The sequence below is a fragment of the Protopterus annectens genome, chromosome 2.part0 (assembly GCF_019279795.1).
Source record: "Protopterus annectens isolate FY-2018-M chromosome 2.part0, PAN1.0, whole genome shotgun sequence".
Classification (NCBI taxonomy): domain Eukaryota; kingdom Metazoa; phylum Chordata; order Ceratodontiformes; family Protopteridae; genus Protopterus; species Protopterus annectens.
This window is the reverse complement of record NC_056728.1, coordinates 1,792,526,343-1,792,553,643: the sequence shown is the minus strand read 5'-3', so window position 1 is coordinate 1,792,553,643 and position 27,301 is coordinate 1,792,526,343. Positions and strand designations below refer to the sequence as shown.

The following is a 27,301-nucleotide window of genomic DNA, read 5'->3' as shown; positions in this document are numbered from 1 at the left end:
CCCAAACTGCAGTTATCTTGCTGAATAAGTTGGGGACCAACATCCATTCGTGAGGATCCAAAATGTTTCTGCTTAGGCTGTCTGCTAAGAGATTTTGTTTTTCTGGAATGAACTGTGCCTGAAGATTCAGATTCAAATTTAGGACTGTATCCCATAAGGTCATGGCAAGTCTGCAAAGGGGATAAGAGTGAGAGCCCCCTTGCTTGTTTATGTACCACATGACTGTGGTATTGTCTGTTCGAATTAGCAGAGGTCCTGGCTTCAAAAGAGTCTGGAAGGCTAGAAGAGCATTTTGGACTGCTAACATTTCTTTCAAGTTGATGTGCCATAGAAGGTGTTTGTTTGTCCAAGAACCCTGTTGGCATTTGCCTAGAAAATGAGCTCCCCATGCATAATCCGAGGCGTCCGTGGTTATGATCTGAGTAGGTTGAGGTAGACGAAAGGGCTTGCCTTTGTTCAAAACACACGCCCTGGACCACCAAAGGAATTCCTTCTGGAGGCAGGGAATCAGTGGAATCATTGTATCCAGACTGTGGCAATGTTGAGACCATACACTCTTTAGGTACCATTGAAGTTTCCTCATGTGAAGCCTCGCATTTGGAATCAACAGGATGCAAGAGGCCATGTAGCCCAGAGCCTGCAGGAATTTCCTTGCAGTGAGTGGAGTCAATGCTGCCAAGGTCTTGAAAATTGAAGCCAGCTTTAACTGTTTTTCTGGAGTGAGGAATGCCTTCTGTAAACTTGTGTCCAAAAGAGCTCCCAAGAAGGTCATTCGTTGAGAAGGAATCAAATGTAACTTTTTTGTGTTCACTGAGAATTCCAGTAGTAGGAGAAGACGTTGAACAAAATGCAGGTGTTGAAGTAGAAGGTCTTTGCTGTCTGCCTGAATTAGACAGTCGTCCAGATAGGGGTAAATCTGAATCCCCTGAAGTCTGCAGAAAGCTACTACTGGAGCCAGGCATTTGGTAAAAACTCTGGGCGCAGTAGATAAGCCAAATGGCAGTACAGAGAATTGGAAGTGTCTCGATCCTGCCTTGAATCTGAGGTACTTTCTGCATTGTTGCCTTATGGGGACGTGTAAGTAAGCCTCTTTTAAATCCAATGTTACCATCCAAGCATCTTGTGAGAGCATTGGAAGAAGTTGTTGAAGTGTAAGCATCTTGAATTTTGGAATTTCCAAAAAGGTGTTTAATATCGAGAGGTCCAGAATAGGTCTCCAGGAGTTTTGTTTTCTTGGGACCAGAAAAAGTCTTGGGTAAAAACCTTTCCCCACCTCTAGAGGTGGAACAGGTTCTATGGCTCTTAAGGCTAATAAAGCGTCCACTTGATGTAAGGCCTCTGTCCACTGATGTTTTGGCAGAGTGTGAAAGTGGAATCTGTAGCCTTTCAAAATCACGTCTAACACCCATTTGTCCTGGGTAATGTGAGTCCAATTTTGGTAAAAAAGAGAAAGTTTTCCTCCGAGAGGGGCATCCAGGGAAGGAGGACCTGAAGCCCAACAGAGGGAGTCATTGAGTCTGCTTTCTTTGGGTTTGAGATCTGTCTTCTCCCCTTCTAGGTGAAGAAGCAGTCCACTGTCTAGATCTGTAAGAGGCCTGAGCCTGCGCTCGACCTCTGGAACATCTATATCTTCCCCTTTGAGGCCTGTCAGAGGAGGGAAAAGACCAATTTTTGGAGGGCCAATTTCTGGAAAATCTAGGAGGCTGTACTTGCAAGAAATTTTTTACAGTCTGCATAGACTTGGCTTTTTCTTCCATCTTTTTAATAACCTCCTCAGCCTTAGACCCAAATAAGACATCATGCTGAACAGGGGCATCTAGCAATTTTGCCTTAACTTGTTCAGGTAAATTCTGCTCACAAAGCCAAGCATGTCTCCTGATAAAGGTACCAGAGGCAGCCGCCCTGCAAGAAGCCTCTAAGGCATCAAAACCACAATGTAAACTATGTTTGCTAACTTGTTCAGTAGCATGCAACACATCCTGTAATTCCTTGTCCTCAGCACATGCAGGAAAGGTAGAAATCCTTTGTTTTAAAACAGATAAAAGAAACTGTTGATACTTGAATATGTGAAACTGGCAATTTAAAGCTCTAATAGAAAGGGTAGCTGAAATATAAACCTTTTTGCCCCACCTGTCCAAGGCACGAGAATCCTTTTCAGAGGGGATAGGATTCTTAGAGGAGGCGGCCTTAGCAGCCTTGGAACCCTGCAAAATGGTTTCAGGATCAGCAGAAAGGTTCTTGAATAAGAATTGATGGGAATCAGGGACCCTGTAAAATCTAGCTGAAACAGCCGACGCCGGACCCAGACTTTGATATTCTGTCCGACCTCGGGCTGCCTGCCAGCAGGAGTACCCTACAGTTATGACTGCAGCAGTGAAACACGAAGAACATCTTGCTATATTCAACTGCACATATAAGAGAATTTAAGTACCTTTATCTGCTCTTTTTTTTTCAAAAAAATACAGTATTTAAATTGATTTTAACTGTGTGGAAGGAATAATAGCTGAACTGGAAGTTAGTCAGTGTTTGCTGAATTTTGTTATTTGCTAGTAATTACAGGTGTGGGGGTAGTCACATTCTTTGATTTTCTGTCCTTGCCTATTTAAGTGGTACAGTGTGAAATATTTTCTGCTTAAAAACCTCAGCTTTGGCCGGCTAAGAACTTGCTATATTCAATTGGACGTATAACAGAATTTAAGTACCTTTATCTGCTCTTTTGTTTTCAAAAAAATACAGTATTTAAATTGATTTTAACTGTGTGGAAGGAATATTAACTGAACTGGAAGTTTTGACTCTGCTCTTCATCTTAGTGGCCTTACAACTGCCCGCCCCTCTTGCAAATTTGTGTTTGGATACTCCTTCTGGGCCCATCTCATTTGCTCACTCAACTGAGTGCAGTGAGATCATATTCTGATTTCAGGCACTCCTACTGTGTACAAAGAGAGCATCTGGGAAACAGACAAAAAAAAAATTTAAGCTTGTTTCCTGCCTTTCCTGTTAAGTGGTATAGACTATTTGTAGGCTTCTGAGCCCCCAAGCCCTTCTGTGTTGGAGGGAAGCCTTCTAGCTTAGTTTTTTTCTTATAACTAGCAAGTTTTCTAGTTTCAGCACTCAAATCTGTTTCTTTGATCTCAGCACTTGTTCAGAAAAAAAAAAAATGTCATCTGCTTTTACTGTACTTGTGTTTCTACCTACTTTTTTACTTTTGCATCATCTTAAAAGTACTCAATTGTATTTATTACTGCTTGGTGTAACTCATTCTAAGCCTTTTGGTTTAAACACTTGGGCTTCGGACCAGTTGTTTTGCACTGAGAGGGTTTGTAGTCTGCACTGTAGTGGCAGAACAGGTAGCTTACATCCTTCTAGGTTGGGAACTGCTGATTGAGGGCTCAGTGTCTGTTATTCTAAGTGTATTAATTCTGGTTTAAGCACTTGGGCTTTCAGGCCAGTTATTTTACATTAAAAAGGTTTGTGGTCTGCACTCTTGTGGGAGAAGAGGCTGGACTCTGCCCTTCTGAGCTGGGAATTTCTGGTTGAAGGCTTATAGTGCATGCATATCTGAACTGCTTCTTACTGAAGTTGGTGCGCCTTGTTTGCTGTGGCATAGACTGGATTCGGGCCTGCTGGATCTAGCTTTGTTTGTGTAACTTGAGCACTAATCCAGGCATTCTCTAAAGTATTCAATTGTATTTATTACTGCTTAGTAGTAACTTGATTAAAGTGTAGCTATCATTCTAAGTCTTTTGGATTAAGCACTTGGGCTTCAGACCAGTTCTTTTACATTAGGAAGGTTTATGGCATGCACTGTGGTGGCAGGACAGGTAGCTTTCATCCTTCTAAGTTGGGAACTGCTGATTGAGAGCCCAGTGTCTGTTATTCTTAAAGTGTATTAGTTCTGGTTTAAGCACTTGGGCTTCAGGCCAGTTATTTTACATTAAGAAAGTTTGTGGTCTGCACTCTTGTGGGAGAAGAGGCTGGACTCTGCCCTTCTGAGCTGGGAATTTCTGGTTAAAGGTTTATAGTGCCTGAATATTTGAACTGTATCTTACTGAAATTGGTACACCTTGTTTGCTGTAGCATAGACTAGATCCAGGCCTGCTGAATCTAGCTTTGTTTATATGCTTGTTGTTTGTTTGCTTGTTATTTCCCTGGAACGCTAATTCCACCTAATACGGCTTCTCAGCTTCTGTGGATCACTAGTGATATCTGCATTGCTTACTGTACTTATTTCCTTGTTTCACTTGAAAGAAAGTTACTGTTTGTTGTTTTTGCATTTAAGTTACTTGTAACACATTGCACTTAAGTTACCTGGCACTTGCTCACTAAAGCAATTATATAAGTCAGCACTAAAAATTAAAAGCACTACACCCTCACTCCCCATTGGCCCTGGTTTTCAATTATTAAGGAATTCCCAATATTATTCTAGCATGTCCAAAGGTCAGTTGTCAATCTCCTCTCCGGTCCAGCTGGTGAATCTGGGAATCTTGAGGCAATGTTACAACTGCCTCATGTACACAGACAACCCTCTCCTCCTCCCAACAAATTCCAACACATGTGAGAGATGCAACCATATAGCCAAACTGGAGGCTAAGCTCTCTCAACTCAGTACTGGCATAACCAGTCAGGAGGAGAAGGAAACCACACTCACTACAATTCCAGTCTCACATAGACCTACCACGACAGCAAACCAAACACATAATCACACAAAAACATACTCAGAGTCTCTAAATAAAGATCTGCCGAAGCAGCAGAGACCTCCAAAGCAGACACCCAAGCAGCCACTACCCCAAAACAAAACACGTGCAACACATATCTCACAAAGCCAGTGTGCCAAACAGTCACAGCCCTTAAGACTAAACAACACACCTGATACACTTGTAATAGGTGACTCTATCGTCAGGCACACTGACATCCCGCTCACCAGGCTGAACAAGGAGACGGTCACGGTGAGCAGCCTGTCGGGCGCTAGGATCCGCCACATAACACAAGCACTCAGGTCACTCCAAGGCAAGTACAAATATGACTCAGTCATTGTCCATGCTGGTGTGAATGACCTGAGACGTACTTCCCTGGACTACATGAAAAGAGACATAAAGGAGCTCTCTGAGCATGTAGCCCAGGCCGGTATGACCCTGACCTTGAGTAGCATCTTACCCTCACCAAGAATGATGCCACAATATGAAGACAAGATGATCAATTTCAACAATTGGCTTAAGTACTGGTGTCATTCAAAGGGGATCCAATGCCTATCAGCTTGGGATGATATGCTCGACAAGCCACGATGCTTCGCTAGGGATGGCTTGCACCTGTCAACCCTGGGCTTTCAGATATTGGCAAAGGCTCTTGCTACCCCCATAGTGCCTTTTTTAGGCAAGGCTCAAAAGACAAACCCACCTCCATAGGTATCACAAGGGATAAGAAACTAAGAGTAATGCTACTCAACGCCAGAAGTCTAAACCTCAAGATGCATGCACTCGAAACTCTCCTTAGCATGGAGAACATTGATATCTGTGCAGTAACAGAAACCTGGTTCAGGGATCCCGAGAGCACCCCAGCACTACCAGGTTATACCTCATACCATGCTTTTCGGCTCCAAAACTTGGACCGAACCACAAAAGGAGGGGGAGTATCGATATTCATCAAAGATACCCACACCTCCAGGTTGGTGGCAAAGCACAAAGCATCAGAGACTATCCATGTGCAACTAACAGTGGGGAAAACTGCCTTCCAGTTTATAGCCTGCTACAGACCACCCTCCCAAACCCAGGAACCCCACTCAGCCTTCCTGAGAACACTGGAAAATATGAAGGTCTCTCCAAACACCATTATATTGGGCGACTTCAACTACCCAAACATAGACTGGGAGCATTACTCTAGCTCCAACACCCTAGCTCAAAGGTTCCTAGAATTTATAAACTCAAATGCTATGGAACAACTTGTTACCACTCCCACAAGAGGGGAAAACATACTGGACCTGATCATCACCAACATGGGGACTCTATGCTCCAGACCAGAAGTGTATCCCTCACTGGTAAGATCAGACCATAAACTAATCTCACTGGATATTCACATCCTTACCCCACCCCCTGCCCAGAAAACCATAGTGAAAAACTTCTCTAAAGCAAATTTCACACTCCTCAAAACTGAGGTGGAATCCTTCAAAGCCCCCGGGCCTGTGAAAAATACGGCCCAGACCACAGAATCCTTTATAAACGCATTCTATGAACACCTTCAGGAATGCATGGATCATGCGATCCCAAATAAAACCAAGACCTAATCCTCCAAAGGCAGACGTCCTGTCTGGTGGACCCCAGCCATAAACAAACTATACAATAGAAGGAGGAAGCTACTAAATGATAGAGCAAAATCCCAAAAAGGGAAGGCATCACTGATCAGTATTAGCAAAAACTACGGGCACACATAAAATTGTCTAAGGCCAGCTTCGAGAGAAAAATTGCACAGGACACTAAGGATAATCACAAGGCTTTCTTTAGTTATGTTAGGAACCTGGGTGGTAATTCCCAGATATGCTCAGAATTAGTCCAAAATGACACAAAATACACAGAACCCACAGACATTGCCAACATCCTAGCGGACAGGTTCAGCAAACTTCTCCCCACCAAAAGGGCAAATATCTATCCCAGCAGAGTGCTGCCCCTGACATCTCAGATGCTCAGGTAAGAGCCCCTCTCCAAAGCAAAAACACAGCATCAATGGGACCAGATGGTGTCCCGGCTGCGTCCTACATGAACTCCAAGAAGAGCTAAACCCAAACATAAAACTACTGTTCAGTCTCAGCCTTACTACAGGATATGTGCCCAAAGAGTGGCGTACAGCAACAGTGGTCCCTCTCCATAAAGGAGGTGCCTCAACGGATCCTGGAAACTATCGCCCCATAAGCCTGACTAGCTTGGTCTGCAAAGCTATGGAAAGGATCATCATGGATCTCATAAATAAAGATATTGGGGACCTACAAACACTGGATCCTACCCAGTTCGGCTTTGTTAAGGGCAGATCCTGCCTCTTAAACCTGGTTGATTTCTTTGAAACAGTCACCAAGGCCATTGACGAGGGGAAGGTGGTCCACACAGCCTACCCGGACCTTGCAAAAGCCTTCGATACAATACCCCACTCGGGCATTATAGATAAGCTCACCAGCTTAAATATAACCCCCTATGTCACTAGATGGATTGAAAACTGGCTCAAGGACAGAACCCACATGGTTAGAATTGCTGGAGCCATGTCAGACTCCAAGCCAGTTACAAGTGGTGTCCCACAAGGCTCAGTCCTGGGACCTCTCTTGTTCGGTATACATTTCTCGGAGGTACAGGCCAACATGGAAGGACTGTGGCTGACCAAGTTCGCAGATGACTGCAAACTGGGCGCCATAATCGACTCTCCAGCCGACACAAGCATCCTCCAAAATGGCCTCATAGAAACAGACAACTGGTGCCAGAGCCATGGCCTCAAGCTAAATGCCAAAATGTGTATAGTCATCCCTTTGGCAAAACAAAGTGCCACAAATTACCACATAGGTGGTAATCCATTAAGTACAGAAGAAGTAATTAGGGACCTGGGGACCCAAGTTGATAGCAATCTCTCATTTGACAACCACGTGGCCAAAGAGGTTAGAAAAACATTTTATATAGCCCACCTAATCATGAAGGGATTCACATGTAGATCAGGGGAGGTCATCGTGCCTCTTTACTCATCCCTCATCAGGCCCATAATTGAGTACAATGCCCCTTTTGGGATGTACCTTACCAGACACCTGCAGCAACTGGAAAGACCCCAAAAGTACCTCACCAAGAGGATCAAAGGGCTCAAACAGATGCTATATGCTGCCCGGTTAAAGAAACTCCAGCTCTACTCAGTGGCATACCGCCTGTTCAGAGGCGATCTGTGCCTGACATATAAAGCCATGTCCAACCCGGAATTAATGGACATGCTGCACCTCAGAAAATCCAAATCCCATCGAGCTACGCGCTCGAGAGACTTGAACCTCAGCACTGAAATAAATAGGACATGCTGGAGGGACAGATTCATAACCCAGAGGCTCCCTTCACTCTGGAATAAAATCCCAGTCCAGGTTAGGCAGAGTCCCTCATTGACTCTCTTCAAGAGGAATCTTGATGAGTGGATGGGAGATCGTAGGTTTACCCTGGGTATCACTTCTGTGTCACTGTTAGACAGAGGCACAGTATACTAACCTCGAAAAAGGGCATAGCAAAATAAATTTAAAATGGGTGGCGAAAGCCAAACACATTCTGGCTAAGCTTATAAATGCCCTAGGGCAGATAGCCTAGTATGAACCTATGAACTTAAGACAAATTCTAGCCCTTAAACAAAACAAGACAACATTAGCTGGACTCATCATAGCTGAAGCTCTATTTGCATCAAAAAAGAGAAACAGTGTCATCAGCTGGCATGGGCAGTGTAGACTTATTGTGATTTAGATTTAAAAATATATGGAGTGGTTTACAGTGAGTGGATGATGCTTTTATGGCTACCTACATCTTCAAAAGAACAACAGCAAAAAAAACTCACTGGAGAGAGGTTTACCTAAGTGACATACACTGCAACCACTGGTATGTACAAACCCAGTGCATAAGCAGCACATCACCCAGATATCCCTGACACACTACAATATGCACAAGAGGAGTAAAGCTTATTCATACAATGATATTATTTAGAAAAGGAAAGAACTGTTTTTTTTTTAAATAATGACAGTGTATATTAGTAACAACTTATGTGCAATTGTGGAGAGTGCTAGCTTTATCATGGCTGGCTTTGTTTGATCCCTCAGACTTTGGTACCATCAGAACATACCAGCCATGGATAAATCCCACATTACCTATGCCCACGTATGAGTTATCATCAAAATATATATTTAGAACAGTAGGAGAGTTAAAATACCGCCATGCATAATTGTTTAACAAAATAATATGTCAAACTTTCTAAGAATAATGAATGTATAAACAGAAGACTAAAAAAGGCATTTGGAATGAAAGAGGGGACTATAATTACTATGCTCAATAACAAAGCTCTATTACAAGATTAACATGGCATCAGACTGAACTTTGTTGGCACATTTTTCTTCTACTTCTCCACATCTCATATGCATAGTATTACCTTTACAATAATGTAATAGGCTTGAAAATGAATTGTTAAAAAGGCTTCTGAATCTTACTTGCTGCAGCAGGAATGAGAACAATTATAACTAAAATGGGAATCCATGCTACCGTCATATGCAACTAGTGACAGGGGCCCAGGATCTATTTATTTAGATGAATATGGTTCAAAATTATGGTTAGTCAAACAGCAGATTCTCTTTGTTTTTAATAGTCCTTATGGGGGAAGGGTAACTGTAAGTCTTAGGAAAGATAATTCAAACACTCTGACAGAGCTCCTACGTGGATTGGGGGAGGGGGAACTACTAAACACCAGGGAGACCATATACTGAAATGCTTTATACCACAGACACAACTACCGGGATCGGGGGATGGGGGAATCACTAGACACCGTGGATGTCATATACTTAAGTGCCTTAATGGCACTAACAGCAGTACTGGGATTGGGGTGGAGGCATGCATGACACACCATGCATTACCCTTAAGAGTAAGTGCTGTGACGGCTCCAACAGCTGAATGGGGTTGGAATGGTGGGCGGATGGATTAGACCCTAGGGCATTCTAGATAGGTGCTGTAAAGGCACTTCAACTATTATGGGTGGGTGGGGGACCAAAGGAGGGCAGGCAGGACAGGGAGTAAAGTCTGCTCTTCAAATTTTCCCTTAAGGAAGCTCTACTCTTAGTATAACCAGACTACTCACTGTATTATAAGCCTACCACTTGTTCTCAATACTTCTCTACTAAGTAAGCACTCTCGTACTAAGTAAAACACTACATCTACTTACCACCCCTGTGAATATCCACTTCCCTTAAAGGTATACCACTCCCTTATACTGTTCTAGCATGTCGAGTGGTAGATTACTGGCGTCGTCTCCAGTTCAGCTGGTCAATCTGGGTATCTTGAGACAATGCTACAATTGTCTCAAGTACACAGACAACCCTCTCCTCCTCCCAACAACACAAATACATGTGAGAGAATCAACTATATAGCCAAACTGGAGGCTGAACTCTCTCAACTCAGGGCTGGCATGACCAGACAGGAGGAGATGGTAACCACACACACAACAATCCCAGTCCCACATAGACCTACCACAACTGCAAACCAAACACATAAAAACACAAAGACATACCCGGAGGCTCTAATAAAAAACTCACCAAAACAACAGAGGCTCCCAAAGCAGACATCCAAAAATCCACCACCTCAAAACAAAACACATGCAACACATACTTCAATAAATCAGTGTGTCGACCAATCGCAGCCCTTAAGGCCAAACACCTTGCCTGATACACTAGTAATAGGTGACTCCATAGTCAGACACACTGATGTCCCACTGACCAGGCTGAACAAGGAGAAGGTGACTGTGAGCTGTCTATCGGGAGCTAGGATCCGCCACATAACACACGCATTCAGGTCACTCCAAAGCAAGTACAAATATGACTCTGTCATTGTCCATGCTGGTGTGAATGACCTGAGACGTACCTCCCTGGACTACATGAAAAGAGACATAGAGGAGCTCTCCAATTATGTAGCCCAGGCTGGTATGACCCTGACCCTGAGCAGCATCTTGCCCTCACCAAAAATGATACCACAATACAAAGACAAGATGATCAGCTTTAACAATTGGCTCAAGTACTGGTGTCATTCTAAGGGGATCCAATGTCTGTCTGCCTGGGATGATATGTTGGACAAGCCACGCTGCTTCGCAAGGGATGGCTTACACCTGTCACCACTGGTCTTCCGGATATTGGCTAAGGCTCTTGCCACCCTCATAGTGCCTTTTTTAGGCAAGGCTCAAAAGACAAACCCACTTCCTTAGAAAACAAAAATGGAAAAAAACTAAGGGTAATGCTGCTCAACGCCAGAAGTCTAAATCTCAAGATGCAGGCACTTGATGCACTCCTCAGCATGGAGAACATCGACATCTGTGCAGTAACTGAAACCTGGTTCAAGGCTCCTGAGAGCACCCCAGCGCTACCAGGCTATACCTCGTATCATGCTTTTCGGTCCCAAAACCCGGGCCGAACAACAAAGGGAGGGGGAGTGTCCATATTCATAAAGGACACCCACACCTCCAGGTTAGTAGCAACACATGAAGCATCAGAGACCATACAGGTGCAACTAACCATAGGCAAAACTGCTATACAACTGGTAGCATGTTACAGACCACCCTCCCAATCTCAAGAACCCTACTCAGCCTTCCTGAAGACATTGGAGGATATGAATGTATCACAAAATACCATCATACTGGGAGACTTCAACTACCCAAACATAGATTGGGTACATTATTCTAGCCCTAATACCCTAGCCCAAAGGTTCCTGGAATTCATAAATTCAAATGCACTGGAACAACTAGTCACCTCTCCCACTAGGGAGATAATATACTAGACCTGATCATCACAAACATGGGGACAAAATGCTCCACACCGGAAGTATACCCCTCACTAGTGAGATCTGACCACAAACTAATCACCCTTGATATACATATCCCACCTCCACCCCTAGCACAAAAGACCACAGTGAAAAACTTCTCAAAAGCAGACTTCACTCTTCTTAAGACTGAGATGGTATCCTTTAAGCCCACTGTGCCAGTGGATACCACATCCCACAATGCCGAATCCTTCATAAATGCTTTCTATGGACATCTCCAAGAATGCATGGATCATGCAATCCCAAACAAATCCAAGTCCCTCTCCACCAAATGTAAGCATCCTGTCTGGTGGACCTCAGCCATAAACAAATTATATAACAAAAGAAGGAAGCTACTGCACGTCAGAGCGAAATCCCATGAAGGGAAGACATCTCTGATCAACATTAGCAGAAAACTACGTTCTCTCATAAAAACATCCAAGGCAAACTTTGAGAGAAAAATTGCTAAGGACACTAAAGATAACCACAAAGCCTTCTTCAGCTATGTTAGAAACCTGGGCGGAAATCCTCAGATATGCTCAGAGTTGGTTCACAACAACAAAAAATACACTGAACCCACAGATATTGCTAACATTCTGGCTGACAAGTTCAGTGCAAATTTCTCCCCTCCTTCACCCCCAAAAGAAGAAATACTTATCCCAGCTGAATGTAATCTCCCTGTCATCTCAGATGTCCAAGTGAGAACTGCCCTAAACAAAGCAAAAAACACAGCATCAATGGGACCTGACGGTATCCCGGGGTGCGTGTTACGTGAACTCCAAGAGGAGCTAAACCCACACATAAAAATGCTATTTAACCTTAGCCTTACTTTGGGATATGTACCTAACACTGGCGTACAGCAACAGTGGTCCCACTCCACAAGGGGGGTGCCTCTACAGACCCTGGAAACTACCGCCCCATAAGCTTAACTAGCCTGGTCTGCAAAGCTATGGAAAGAATCATTATGGAACTCATAAACAGAGACATAGGGGACCTACAGACACTTGACCCCACCCAGTTCGGCTTTGTAAAGGGCAGATCCTACCTTTTAAACCTGGTTGACTTTTTCGAAACAGTCACTAGAGCCATTGATGAGGGCAAAGCAGTCCATACAGCATACCTGGACTTGGCTAAGGCCTTCGACACAATACCCCACTCAGGCATCATAGATAAGCTAAACAGCTTAAAAGTAAACCCTTACATCACTAGATGGGTTGCAAACTGGCTAAAGGACAGAACCCATAAAGTTAAAATCACTGGAGCAATGTCAGACTCAAAGCCAGTCACAAGTGGTGTCCCACAGGGATCTGTCCTGGGACCCTCTTGTTCGGCATTTATTTCTCAGATGTTAAAGCAAACATGGGAGGGCTGTGGCTGACAAAGTTCGCAGATGACTGCAAACTAGGCGCCATAGTCGATACACCAGCAGACACACACATCCTATAAAAAGGCCTCACTGAAACGGACAACTGGTGCCGTAGTCACGGCCTTAAACTAAATGCCAAAAAATGTATAGTCATCCCTTTTGGAAAAAACAAAGTACCCACAAATTATCACATAGACAGCAACCCACTGAGTATGGAAAAAGTAATCAGAGACCTAGGGATCCAAGTTGACAGCGACCTCTCATTTGATACCCACGTTGCCAAAGTGGATAGAAAAACATTCTACCTTGCACACCTCATCATGAAGGGATTCACATCCAGATCCAAGGATGTCATTGTACCCCTATATTCCTCCCTCATCAGACCCATGATTGAGTACAATGCCCCATTTGGTATGTACCTCACCCGGCATTTGCAACAGCTGGAGAGACCACAAAAGTACCTCACCAAAAGGATCAAGGGTCTCCAACATATGTCTTATTCTGCCAGACTAAAGAAACTTCAGCTCTATTCAGTAGCATACCGCCTGCTCAGAGGTGATCTCTGCCTGACATACAAGGCCATGTCCAATCAGGATCTGATGGACATGCTCCACCTCAAAAAATCCAAATCCATCAGGACCACGAGAGCTAAAGACTTAAACCTCGGCACAAGTATGAATAGGACATGCTGGAGGGATAGATTCATAACCCAGAGGCTTCCCATGCTTTGGAACAGGATCCCAGTTCATATTAGGCAGATCCCCTCACTGACTCTCTTCAAGAGAAATCTTGATGAGTGGATGGGAGATCGTAAGTTTACCCCAGAGGTCACATCTGTGTCACTGCTAGACAGGGGCACAGTAAACTAATTTCTATTATATAAGGGGACCTTCATTGTGTCAACTACTAGACAGAGGCATAGTATTCTAGATTTATTATGTACATTTTTGTACCATTTCATGGGGTGGCAAAAGCCACATCACTATGGCTAGGCTTACAAATGCCCCAGGGCAGATAGCCTAGAACTATACTATGAAACTATGAAACTATTATGGTGGGTGGGGGACCAAAAGAGTGCAGACAGGTCAGGGACAAGGACAGTGACTTTGTTGTGTGTGTGTGTGCATGTGTGTTCATGTTTAGTATATTTGTTTGTGGTGAAGATTGACTGAGGGGGGCAATGCCATTGCCTAGCCAACAGCAGTTTACTACCATGATGTGCATGCTGTGATAGCAAATGCAATTCAGGGACATTCAAATTAGTTAATAGTGTGGTCTTAACTTGGTGCGGCTACCATGTCTCTGAATTGTAAACTGGTACATTGTTGGAGCAGAGTGTTTTTAGCATAAACTGTACTGCTCATGCTAGGCCCTCTAATGAACTCCAGGGTAAGTCTAAAACAAAGATTATCTGTTGAAACCGCAATTCTACAAGAACAGAAAATTAAACATTTTGGTATGAGGTATTTTTGATGGAGTTTGTAATTATTCCATGCAATTAACAAAATGTCAGCAAGAGTGTAAATCTAGGATGTTCTACAGTAGAGAAATTAATCAGTTTTTCTATTATTCATATTTTCATATCTGAGAGCTATACATGATATTGACGGGTATGGTGGGATATGCCATGGAGGGAGACAGGAAAATTCAACATCAATGTCCTTTTATACGCTAGTTGTTTGTTAATTATGAAAATTAATAATATTACATATGTACTTAATGCTTCAAAAACCATATGGCTTATAAACTGCTGCATGACATTAGATGATACCTTACATGTTGTTGAAGAAAACTGTCTTTGTAATTTACAATATATATTGCACAGCGTGAATGATATCTACTGTTATTTACATTAATAATCCCACAATTAAGCATATGTTTCATACTTCTGTGCATGTTTACTGAGATATTTGCATAAATGTTTCATATTTCTGTAAATATCTCAGGAAAAATGCACTCATAGAGGAATTTCTTGTAGTCATATGAAAGCTTATGTGTAGTTAACAAAAATGTTCTAACAATATATGTCTAGACTGTTCGGTTTCCAAGATATGATCATTTGTTTGTGAAATTATAGCAAAAAATATAACTTTGGGTTTGTGTGGATTATAATATATTATACCATGACCCCCCCCAAAACGTGCATGCTGATTGGCCAGCGTGCACATTGTAAATCGAGTTATACTAATGGAAAAAGGTCCGGTCGCCCGGAATTTTTTCCATTAGTATAACTCTACTTTTAAAACACTGTCTCGCTATGTTAAATGGGTTTAACATAGCGAGACAGCTTTAAAATAAGCAACGGAGATCTCCGTTGCTTATTTTAAAGCTGTCTCGCTATGCTAAACCCATTTAACATAGTGAGACAGGGTTTAAAAAAAAAGCAACGGAGAAAGCAAGATCTCCGTTGCTTTTGTTCTCTATGTTAAATGGGTTTAACATGGCGAGCCAGTTTTAAAATAAGCAACGGACATCTCCGTTGCTTATTTTAAAGCTGTCTCGCTATATTAAACCCATTTAACATAGAACAGTAAAAAGCAACGGAGATCTTGCTTTCTCCGTTGCTTTTCCAACTCTGATGTACCGCAGGCGCCGCAGTACATCAGAACTGCCGGATGCCAGACATCTGCGGAAGGGCAGTAAACAGGCATTATACTATGCCATTATTTAAGAAAAGTAATAGTTTCTTTTCTTAAATAATGTCATATAATAGCAATAACCACTTCTGGGTGTGGGTAATGCTGTATTTACCCACGGTTGGCTTTGTTTGGTCCCTCGGGCTTCGCCCTCAGGACCAAACCATGCCAACTGTGGGTAAATCCAGCATTACCCACACCCAGGCGTGGGTTATTGCTATATTATGGTATTTATGGAAAGACCATGAATGAATTGACTATTATCACTGCAAAGAATACTTCTTACTGATAACGTTATTTGTACAGTTTTAATACCTTTTTAAAAGTTAAAAAAAACATATTTGTATATCTTATGCTTTTCAAGTTTATTTTTCAGATAACGGTCTTGAAAGCAAGATGTATATAGGTTGCTGGAGTTGTAACATTCTATACCACATAGGTGTTAATGAGATATTAGAAACTTTAAGTGTCAGTGAAACTGGGGTATCGTAATATCTTTTGCAGTATGTTTTGTTACAGTACAGAATACAAAAAAATAAATAAATTAGTGACTCAGGATGCTCTTTTAAGTGTGGAACTTGAGGTACTTAGCTACACTGTTGGCAGGCTTGCCCATATATTTAAAAAATGTTGCCAGCCCCATAGAATAAAGTGTTGAAGCTCTGACAACACTCTTGGTTTGGATTAAATATGGGGGGTACTGGAGGAGTCAGCAAGGGTAGGTGGGAACAAGTGACCCTGCCAGCTCTCCCATCTTGGGGAGGGGAGGTGGACTGCCCTCCCCCCATTGCAGTAGCCTTTTGCAGAGGCACGGGCTTTCTTTAGTAGTGGGAAAGGTCACTGTGTGTACATGCTGCACACCGAATGGTGCACAGTACTGTAGGAATGTCACCGTGTGTACCTGCTGCACACCACACTGTGCACAATACTGTAGGAAGTTCACTGTGTGTACCTGCTGCACACCACACTGTGCACAGTACTGTAGGAATGTCACCGTGTGTACCTGCTGCATATCACACTGTGCACAGTACTGTAGGATGTTCACTGTGTGTACCTGCTGCACACCACTCTGTGCACAGTACTGTAGGAATGTCACTGTGTGTACCTGCTGCACACCACTCTGTGCACAGTACTGTAGGAAGGTCACTGTGTGTACCTGCTGCACACCACTCTGTGCACAGTACTGTAGGAATGTCACCGTGTGTACCTGCTGCACATCACACTGTGCACAGTACTGTAGGAAGTTCACTGTGTGTACCTGCTGCACACCACACTGTGCACAGTACTGTAGGAATGTCACTGTGTGTACCTGCTGCACACCACACTGTGCACAGTACTGTAGGAATGTCACTGTGTGTACCTGCTGCACACCACACTGTGCACAGTACTGTAGGAATGTCACTGTGTCTACCTGATGCACACCACACTGTGCACAGTACTGTAAGACGTTCACTGTGTGTACCTGCTGCACACCACACTGTGCACAGTACTGTAGGAATGTCACCGTGTGTACCTGCTGCACACCACACTGTGCACAGTACTGTAGGAAGTTCACTGTGTGTACCTGCTGCACACCACACTGTGCACAGTACTGTAGGAATGTCATCGTGTGTACCTGCTGCACACCACACTGTGCACAGTACTGTAGGAAGTTCACTGTGTGTACCTGCTGCACACCACACTGTGCACAGTACTGTATGAATGTCACTGTGTCTACCTGCTGCACACCACACTGTGCACAGTACTGTAAGACGTTCACTGTGTGTACCTGCTGCACACCACACTGTGCACAGTACTGTAGGAATGTCACCGTGTGTACCTGCTGCACACCACACTGTGCACAGTACTGTAGGATGTTCACTGTGTGTACCTGCTGCACACCACTCCATGCACAGTACTGTAGATGGAACACAGAGCATGTGCAGTAGCTTGCCAGCACCAAACTACATATATTGTATATCTCTGCTGGTGACAGGATAATGCCAACATAAATAAAAATAAAATCCTCTTCCTTTGCCTGCAGTGAGTGTACCTGTTGGGTAGCTTCCCAGTGTGGGGACAACTGGAGTCCGCACATAAACATGAGTGGACCTAGTCTGTAGAATGGTGAAGTCAGAACCGCAGGACACTGGGATGAGGGCTGTCCTGCCACATTGTGATAGAAAATGGAGATCAAATTCCCTCCACTGCTACCTGGATGAAAGCCCCTCCATCTGACTGTAGTATAACCTCAAGGTATATGGCAGAGGATTGATGTTTGGCAGGCTTGTGGAGTGAAATGGTTCAGAACAAAATTACCATTATACTGAATTTTTATCTGTTAATTTTGTATTTGTTAAATGGGGTAGAGACCAGATTCACAATCACTTTTTTTATATCTCATAAAGGGAGCAATGTCTGGTTAAGTCTCTTGCTCACAGCCACACATCAAATGGAGCCTGTGGGAATCAAACTTTTGACTATAGAAAGCCTCTCATTACCAGCTTACACCCATAATACTCTTAAGATACCCGGTACACTAATCTTCTGTGCTGCCACTAATTGTGACCAATAACAATGATAAATGATAATAATAAATGATGCATTAACTGAATACAGACAAATACTGCAAGAAGGATGTTCTTGTATTAGTCACAAGTAAGCTAAAAAGGGAGCAAAACTAATCTCCGTGTGGTATGTATAAAACAAAAGATTATTACGAAGTTATTGGACTTGACAAACAAAACATTTATGATAAAAGTTTGATGGGATGGATTAAGCCCAACTACATATCTTGAAATTATAGCAATTTTCTTCAGTGAAGTATAATATAGAGGATTATAATCACGTTTCAGATTATAACTGAATTATTAAGTGTTTGAGACACTGAATCCAAGAAATTTACTTGGAGAGTGAGGCTTCCATGTTGACAACACACAATAAAGGTTATGATTAGAGACCTGATCATAGTTCTTTGTAGTGCATGGAGCAGTCTCTTTTCCATGTACTACCTGTTACAAAAACTGTCAGAGCACTGAGCGCGTTACTGGTTTTGAAAGCCATTACAGCACTCAAAGAGCTGCATCATTTTCACTTTCTTTGCTTAAGGATTCTGGGCAAATTCAAAAATAGCGGGAGGACAAAAGACCAAAACCACGGTCAGATTTTAAATATCGATGAGATTCACTTTAAAAAAATTAATAGAGCAGCATGTGTTAGTCCCTTGTATAAGACTTGATCTTAATAATGCTTAGGGTGTCCTTACCAAGCTTTTGCTGAGCACTGTAAACTTTGTTGAGAAAAACTTGTATGCTTCCGTAGGAAAAAACATTATCTTTTTCACAACTTTGGAGTGTGATTAGAATGCTCCATGTACTACAAGCAGAATGTGGTAAGAGGGAAGGGGTATAAGAATCCATATTATTTATGGTGTATATCCAATGAATTGATCATTTCTAAAAACATTGTCAACTGTAATGTAATGTAAATCTATTGTTCATAGGTGTGTACTAGGCTAATGGCCTTGGAGCTTTTACAAGCCTAGCCCATAGAACTGCTCTGGCATCATGGCGCCTGACGTTAGTTCCCACTACCTCTATCAAGCAGAGCCACTGGAGTGATCCCTGGAGTGAACTTTCTACTACCCATCCACTCATCAAGATTTCTCTTGAAGAGGGACAGCAAGGTGCTCTGCTTGACATGTATTGGAAGTCTATTCCAGAGCATGGGCAGTCTCTGGGTGAGGAACCTGTCCCTCCAGCATGTTCTGTTGATTGTGGTAATGAGGTTGAGGTCTCTGGAGCATGTACTGCGGAGGGATTGGGATTTCTTTAGATGCAGCATTTCTAACAGTGCTGGGTCAGACATGGCTTTGTAAGTCAAGCAAAGATTGCCTCTAAGTAAGCGATATGAGACAGAGACTAGCTGGAGTCTTTTGAATCTGTCCATGTAGGACATGTGTTTAATGCCTAGGATCCTCTTTGTGAGGTATTTCTGTCACCTCTCCAGCTGCTGCAGGTGTCTAGTGAGGTACATGCCAAATGGGGCATTATACTCAATTATTGGTCTAATGAGGGAAGAGTAGAGAGAGACGATGACCTCTTTCTTCCTCGATGCAAAACTCTTGGTAATAAGATATGCCACCTAGAAGGACTTTCTGACCACAGTGGCAATGTGGTGGTCAAAGGAGAGGTTGCAGTCAACCTGCATCCCCAGATCTCTTATAATGCCCTCAGTGTTCAGTGGGCTCCCATCAATGAGGTAATTAGTGGGAACTGAGTTTTTACCAAAGGGGATGACGTCACATTTTTTGGCATTAAGCTTAAGGCCATGGTTTCAACACCAGTTATTGGTCTCAGTGAGGCCTTTCTGTAGGATGTCTGCATCACTTGGGGAGTTAATAACAGCTCCCAGCTTGCAGCCGTCTGTGAACTTGTTCAGCCAGAGTCCCTTTGTGTTGACCTGGACTTCTGAGAAGTAGATGCCTAACAGGAGAGGACCCAGGACCGTTCCCCGTGGGACTCCACTCATGACTGGTCGGCAGTCTGACTTGGAGTCTACTACTTTCGCACTGTGTGTTCTATCTGTGAGCCAATTTGCAACCCATTTAGTGATATAGGGGTCGATGCCTAGTTTGGTGAGTTTATCAGTAATTCCTGAGAGAGGAATGATATCAAAGGCCTTGGTTAGATTGAGGAAGGCTGTATGCACTGCCTTATCTTCATCCACAGCCCTGGTGACTGACTCAGAGTCGTCAACCAGGTTGAGCAGGCATGATCTCCCTTTCACAAAATCAAATTGCATGGGGTCTAGAGTTTGGAGATTTTCTATATCTTTGTTAATCAGGTCCATGATGATGCGCTCCATAGCTTTACATATCACACTCGTCAGGCTAATGGGGCAATAATTCCTAGAGTCTGTAGTTGCTCCCCCTTCATGGAGAGGGATGACTGTAGCAGTGCACCATTTGGTAGGGACAAAGCCTGAGGTGAGGCTGTGACTGAACAGGGCACAGATGTGGTGCCAGTTCACTTTAAAGTTCATGTAGAACACAGCCAGGGATATTATCGGGTCCCATGGAAGCTGTATTCTTGGCCTTGGACAATGCAGCTTTAACCTGTGCTGCAGTAATGCTGGACACCTTGCATTCTTCCAGTATTGTGATTGGTCCTTTAGGGGGGGAGAGAGGGGTAAAGTTGGCACTGAATTTGTCGGCCAGTATGTTGGCAATATCTGTTGGCTCAGTATAGGAGGTACCATTGTACATGGTTAGTTCCATGCATTTATGTACATGTTTATACAGTGCATTGGTGTATGATTTGCCAGACATGCAACTATTTTCCATTGGCATGGGTGCCGTGAAGTTAGCCACTTCTGTTTTTAGGAGCCCAAGATCAGCTTTGAAGTTTTTCAAGGTGGTTACCTTTGTGGCGGGTGTGGGTAAGATGTGGCTTTCCATGGTGATTAGTTTATAGTCAGATCTGACCAGGGAGGGATTGACTACTAGTGTAGACCAACAGTCGCCCATGTTAGTAATAACCAGATCAAGGAAGTTGCTTCCTCTAGTGGAGGTCAGAATGAGCTGGTCCAGGGCATTGGAATTGATGAATTCTAGGAAGCTTTGGGCCAGTGTATTGGTGCTTGAGTAGTTCTCCCAGTTGATGGAGGGGTAGTTGAAGTCTCCTAGTATGAGAGTGTTGGGTTGGACCTTGATAGATTCCAGGGTGCTTAGGAATGTGGAGTGAGAGTCTAGGGACATGGTTGGGGACCTATAGCAGGCTATGACCTGGATCACCATCTTACCCAATGTTAGTTGTATCTGAAGTATCTCGGATGCGTTATGCTGGGCTACTAGTCTGGTGGTGTGCATATCCTTTATGAATATGGAGACACCACCACCTTTGGAGCTATGGTCCATGTTTCAGGGATGAAAGGTGTGGAATGAGTTATAGCCTGGTAGCACAGGGGTGCTTTCTGCCGCTTTAAACCAGGTCTCCGTTACAGCACAAATGTTGATGTTCTCCATTTTGAGGAGTGCTTTGAGCAAATGCATCTTGAGATTTAGTCTTCTAGTGTTGAGCAGCATGACCCTCAGATTGCATTTATTTATAGATGTTATGGTGGTAATTTGGTCTTTGGAACACCACCTAAAAAAGGCACTGTATAGGTGGCAAGAGCCTTAGCTAGTACCCGGAAACCCAGGGGTGACAAATGCAGGCCACCTCTGACAAAGCATCGAGGTCTGTCAATTATGTTGCCCCAAACAGACAAATACTCCTCCCCCAGGAGGTCCGAGAGGTTGAGGAAGAAAGGCCCAGTGAATTACAGATACAATGCATGGGCAGGACCGAGGGGGACACACCAAAGATAGATAGCAAATTTAGAATAATTAAAAATGGTCCAAGATGCACTTTTAATGGTTTTAATATTTTTAACTATAGTGCTATTAATATTGAAAAAAGTCATTTTAACTTGTTTTTAAAAGGTTTTACTTTTATTCCAAGAACTAAGACTGATATTTTCAAGCTACTACTTGATTTTAAGTTGTACGTAAGAAAAACTTGGAATTGTTTTTTAACGGCCAATTTAAGCCCAACACAAACAATAAGTTAGGCAGAAAAAGCACCTTCAACCCACCCTTGCATCCACAACTTAGGAATTTTGAAAACATGGTAGAGAGTAAACTGCGTCAAGCAGTAGCTAACAATAAGGTGTTTTCCAACCTAAGTAAGGAAGAAAGGAATGTTCTAGAGGAATGTAGAAACAATAAAAACCTGAGGGTGATGAAACCAGATAAAGGTGGGGGTATTGTGTTGATGGACAAAATAGTATATGAGGGGAAAATGATGGATATCCTGGGGGATGATAAACAATATGTAAGGGTGTCACTAAATGAAGTGAATATAGCAAACAAAAAATACAGTTATGCCTTAATGATTTACTATTAGAAGGACGTATTGATAGTGACACATACAATTTCTTACATGTAAATAAACCCAGAGTTCCATCTATTTTTGGTATCCCCAAGGTTCATAGGGATATAGACAACCCACCTTTAAGGTCAATTTTTTCGGCAGAAGGCTCAGTAACTGCCCCTTTAGCAAAATATGTGGATTCAAAACTGAAAAAAATAGCTATGGGGGTGAAAATGTGTTAAAAGATTCTTGAGACTTGTTGAAGAAACTAAATTCTGGCCTTTATTCATATAGTTTGCTTTTTATTTCTGTGGATGTGGTTGATTTGTTTTCTTCTATCCCTCATGATACGGGTTTAGAATGGTTGGAAGAAGTTTTATTCGACAGTAAGGACATTAATGGCTGTCAAGTGTGTCTAATACTGATGGATGTGATTTTAAAGAACAATTTTATTTTTTTTGAGGGTGAATATTTTAAACAGCTAAGAGGTGTAGCTATGGGGGCCCATTGTGCCCCAACTTATGCTAACATCATATTATCTTACTGGGAAAAAAAATATGTTTTTAATAGTGATTTTAATAAGTGTTGGAGCTTTTATGGTAGTTTTTTGGAAGATATTTGTTTGTTTTGAAGAGAGACGGTGGACAGGTTCTTGGAATTTTTTAGATATTTATCAAATTCTACTGAATTTTTAAGATTTACATATGTAATGGATCAAGATGAAATGAGATACCTGGATGTCTGCATTAATAAAATTAATGGTGGTTTTAAAACCAGGGTGTATAGAAAAATGACATTTTCAAATTCATACCTGTATTATACTAGTGCACACCCGTTCCACCAGAAGAAAAGGGTGGTAAAAGGCCAGCTTGTGCGCATCAGTAGAATGACATCTGATGATAATGATTTTTTAAATGAAAGTAAATATCTTTTTGAGTTGTTCAAAGCTAGGGGTTACCTAGCATCATTGCTTACGGAGGTGCTTGAAGAAGTGTCTGCAGCTAGGAAAACTAAGTTTGCCCCTATTTTTGGCAATGACACAGTGGATCTGAGCAGTACCCATTCAACAAAGGCTAATGTAGAGAATGCGTACAACAGTGCTTTGGTACTAACCTATGATGGAGAAGCTAGAATGGTCAGAAGTATTATAGAGGATGAATGGAGTAGGTTTGCTAGTACTTCTGACTTGCAATATATTTTTAATAGACCACTTAAATGTGTATATAGAAAAGGGTGCACTATTAAAAACATTCTGGAGAATGGGCCTAGCAAGGCTGGTAATTATAATCCCAGTAAAAGGGGTACACATAAGTGCGGGAGCTGTACCCAATGCCCCTATGTCAAAACAGGGGATACATGCTTTTTGAAAGCCAGAAATAGATCTATTAAAACCTTAGGTTTTGCCAACTGTAATACAAATGGTTTGATTTATTTAGCCTTATGTGGGAACTGTGAGGCATTTTACGTTGGCAAAACTGAAAGAAAATTAAAATCCAGAATGTATGAGCACAGGTATGATATAAAAGAGATGAACTTAAACAATGCTTTATATAAACACACTTTAGACTGTTCAGGAAGATATTTTTATTTTTTTGTGATTGAGGTACTACCAATTGATCCCAGGGGTGGTCCCTGGGAGACACGCTTGGGAGTACAGAGAGTTGTACTGGCAGTTGGTGTTAGAAGCAAACACTCTGGTTTAAATGACATGGTCTCTTTGAAACCAGTCTTAAAATTAAGAGCTGCTTGTCCACACTGCAAAACTCTTATCGGCCGATATACTCCATCTATTCTGGAGCTGTAAGTGTGTATTTACACTTTGGAACTCCCTTAAATTTCAATTACAAAAAATGGGCTATCAATCATTCACACTCACCTGGAAATTTACTCTCCTACATATCATACCAAATAATATCTCTAAAACTCAAGCAATTACTATGATTAATCTTTTTCTCCTAATAAAACTATATACAGCAACCAGTTAGCTTAACCTAACATTTCCTGGGAGAATTTTAGATTAATGGCAACCGAGCATCTCTTAGCCCAAAAGATTTTAACTGACAAGGGGAATAAAAACATCAAACACAGGAAATTATGGGAACAAAACATTTAATATTATTCGGGCCTAGCTTATTACAATATAGTAAAATTAACTACATATAAAAGGTTCTATATTAACCAATATATATCTATAGCCCAGACAAATGTTCTTATTTTTCTTCTCCCTTCTTTTTATAATGTATATTTCCAATCACAATAGCTCTCACTGAACTGTAACAATTTCTCTCTTGAGTATTGAAAGCATCTATATATATATAGTGTAAATAGTATTGTTTGATTGTTTTACTTACTACTGTACTACCAATAATGTATAATAACCTTTTTTTTAAGTGGTGTTACCTCTACATATTATACTATGTTTGTTAGCTTATATCAATGAAAATAATAAATAAAGAATTTTTGGAAAAAAAAATTAAGAGCTGCTGAACTTTGATTTTTATTATTGCTCTAAAACGTTTGGCCAGTAGATGTCCCTGTTTCATTAAGATCTCTACACAGCAGGCTTTTACAGATTTACTATTGTTTGCTTTTATCAGTATTTTTATATGAATATCTTAGATCACATATCTATGTTATAACTATGTAATTACCCGAATTATTTGGTATGGAAGACCCTCTCTCTAATAACTTTGAAATAAAATCTCTAAGCAGCATAATTCATTGTAAAATAACATATGATTAGTAAAAGTTTCTCTCTCAACTGTAGTGGTGGTGCTGAGGTAACGTTGTCGCCTCACAGTATGACGTTGTCCTGTTCGATTCTCAGTTAGAGCGTCTTCTGTGTGGAGACATGCGTGAATGGGCGTACCTTCGTTGAAGGTTGTGCGTCAGAGCTGGCAACTCGGCACGTAAAAATCTACTGCCAATCATTAGCGGACCGTTGTTCCGCTGTGGCAACCCCTAACCGGGAAAAGCCAAAAGACACAACAAAAGTAAAAGTTTCTCTCTCAACTATTAGTGGCACTATTTGTACAGTTGTAAATAGTTGAGTTCAAAGGTTTAATTTACTTCTTATATTATCTACTGGTCACCTTTTGTTTCCTAATATTATGTCTATATTACCTCAGTTTATTTAGATAAATGTCTTATTGTGTTGGCTAATGTAATTTACTATACAGTAGATAACCAGCTTTTTTCTTCTGTCATGACAGGATGATATAGGTGATTTATGTTAAATGTCTGTATAATGTTTTTCATTTTCTTTCATTGTATACTGTTTTTTTTGTCATTGTTAACATTTAAATCTGAAAATGCAATAAAATATAAGTTGGAAAAAAAGTTTTAAATGTTTTTAAAGTTTTTAAATGTATTTAATGTAAATTTACATCCCATATCTAGCTAAAGTATTATTTATTATTTTTACACTTGTACTGAATGGTAGTTCTATTCAGACAGGATCTGCATGCATTGTTTCCTATGACACCTTTTAAACATTTTAGTTTGTTAATACGTCTTTAACTGTGGATTGGTTACTTAATGGACCTGCCTGTTAAGGACGATATATAAAGGACTCATTTTTGTTGGTATGCTCATCTGATGAAGTTGCTGACGAAAATGCTGTGGTCCAGTTTAAGGCGTTTTATTGTTTTTTTGTGTGTTCATTAAATTTGGTTTGCTACCTAGTGAACCCTCCATTGCCTTATTTTTTGGTTAAATACTGGATCCCCTTAGAATGACACCAGAAACTTAGCCAATTGTTGAAGTCAGTAATTTTTTATTTGTACTGTGGTATCATTCTGGGTGATGGTAGGATACAGCTCAGGGCTAGGGTCATACTTGTCTGGGCCACATAATCCAAGAGCTCCACCATGTCTCTTTTCATGTAGTCCAGGGAACTGCATCTCAGGTCATTCACACTCACATGGACAATGACAGAGTCATACTTGTACTTGTTGTGAAGTGACCTGAGTGCGTGTGTTATGTGTCAGATTCTGGCACCTGAAAGAAAGTGGACTATTACCTTATCCTTATTCAACCAAGTGAGTGGGACATCTGTGTGCCTCACTATTGAGTCACCTATGATTAGTGTATTGGGCAAGGTGTTTAGCCTTAGGGGCTTAGGTTGAGGGGCACACTGTGGAGGTGAGCTATGTGTCCTGTGGTTTGTGCTGTGTTGTGGTGGTCAAGTGCGTTTCTGTCTTGGAGGTCTCTGCTGTTTGTGTTTATTTACTTATTTTTTATCAAGTATAACTTTGAAAACAAGCATTCATAAATTACTCAGCTAACAATACAAGTTCAACAAACAGACCCTTGTGAATCAAAAGTATTCTCCATGTGGATAGTGAATGAATGCACTCATCTTTGTGACTTTTCTACTCATCCTAGGTAGTGGATACTAGCCACTGAGGGCTACTTTCATGAAAGTGACTAAATGTTAGGTTTTTCTCAGACAATAAATCTCTGTTCAAGATTAGGTTACTACTTAAAAGCAGCACAGAATTTGGGTAACACATGTTTATGTAAAGTTGCTCATTTATGCTGATTACATCAGTTTCTGTAGTATATAATTGCCTTCTTACGTGGGAAAGCAGCTGCCGATCAGGATCCTTCCCAGAGGGTAATGTTTTCCATTTACAGTCACTGGTGGACTGACTTCCAGGTTTCCAAAAGAGTCTAAACTATTCACTTCTTTAGTATTGTGAGCCACATGGCCAAAATCTGGACCCTGAAAAAAAAAGAAAGACAAGTATTTTTATTTTTTTTAAGTTGAGCTGTATCCATACACTGCCCATTGCCATGATTTAAAATAGTTTTGGGCAACAAACATTGTTTCATCTTCTTTTGATGAAAAGCATATCTGTAAAATAG

The 27,301-nt window shown here is 41.7% G+C and overlaps 1 protein-coding gene across 1 annotated transcript in view; it reads right to left on the bottom strand.

Annotated features, from left to right (window-relative positions):
• The window catches only part of PADI2 (peptidyl arginine deiminase 2), a 1,404,027-nt gene that overhangs the window by 219,685 nt on the left and 1,157,041 nt on the right, over positions 1-27,301 (bottom strand). Inside the window, exon 11 of the mRNA XM_044061822.1 lies at positions 27,013-27,158. Coding sequence (XP_043917757.1) covers positions 27,013-27,158 — 146 coding nt within the window. The remainder of the gene's footprint in view (positions 1-27,012; positions 27,159-27,301) is intronic.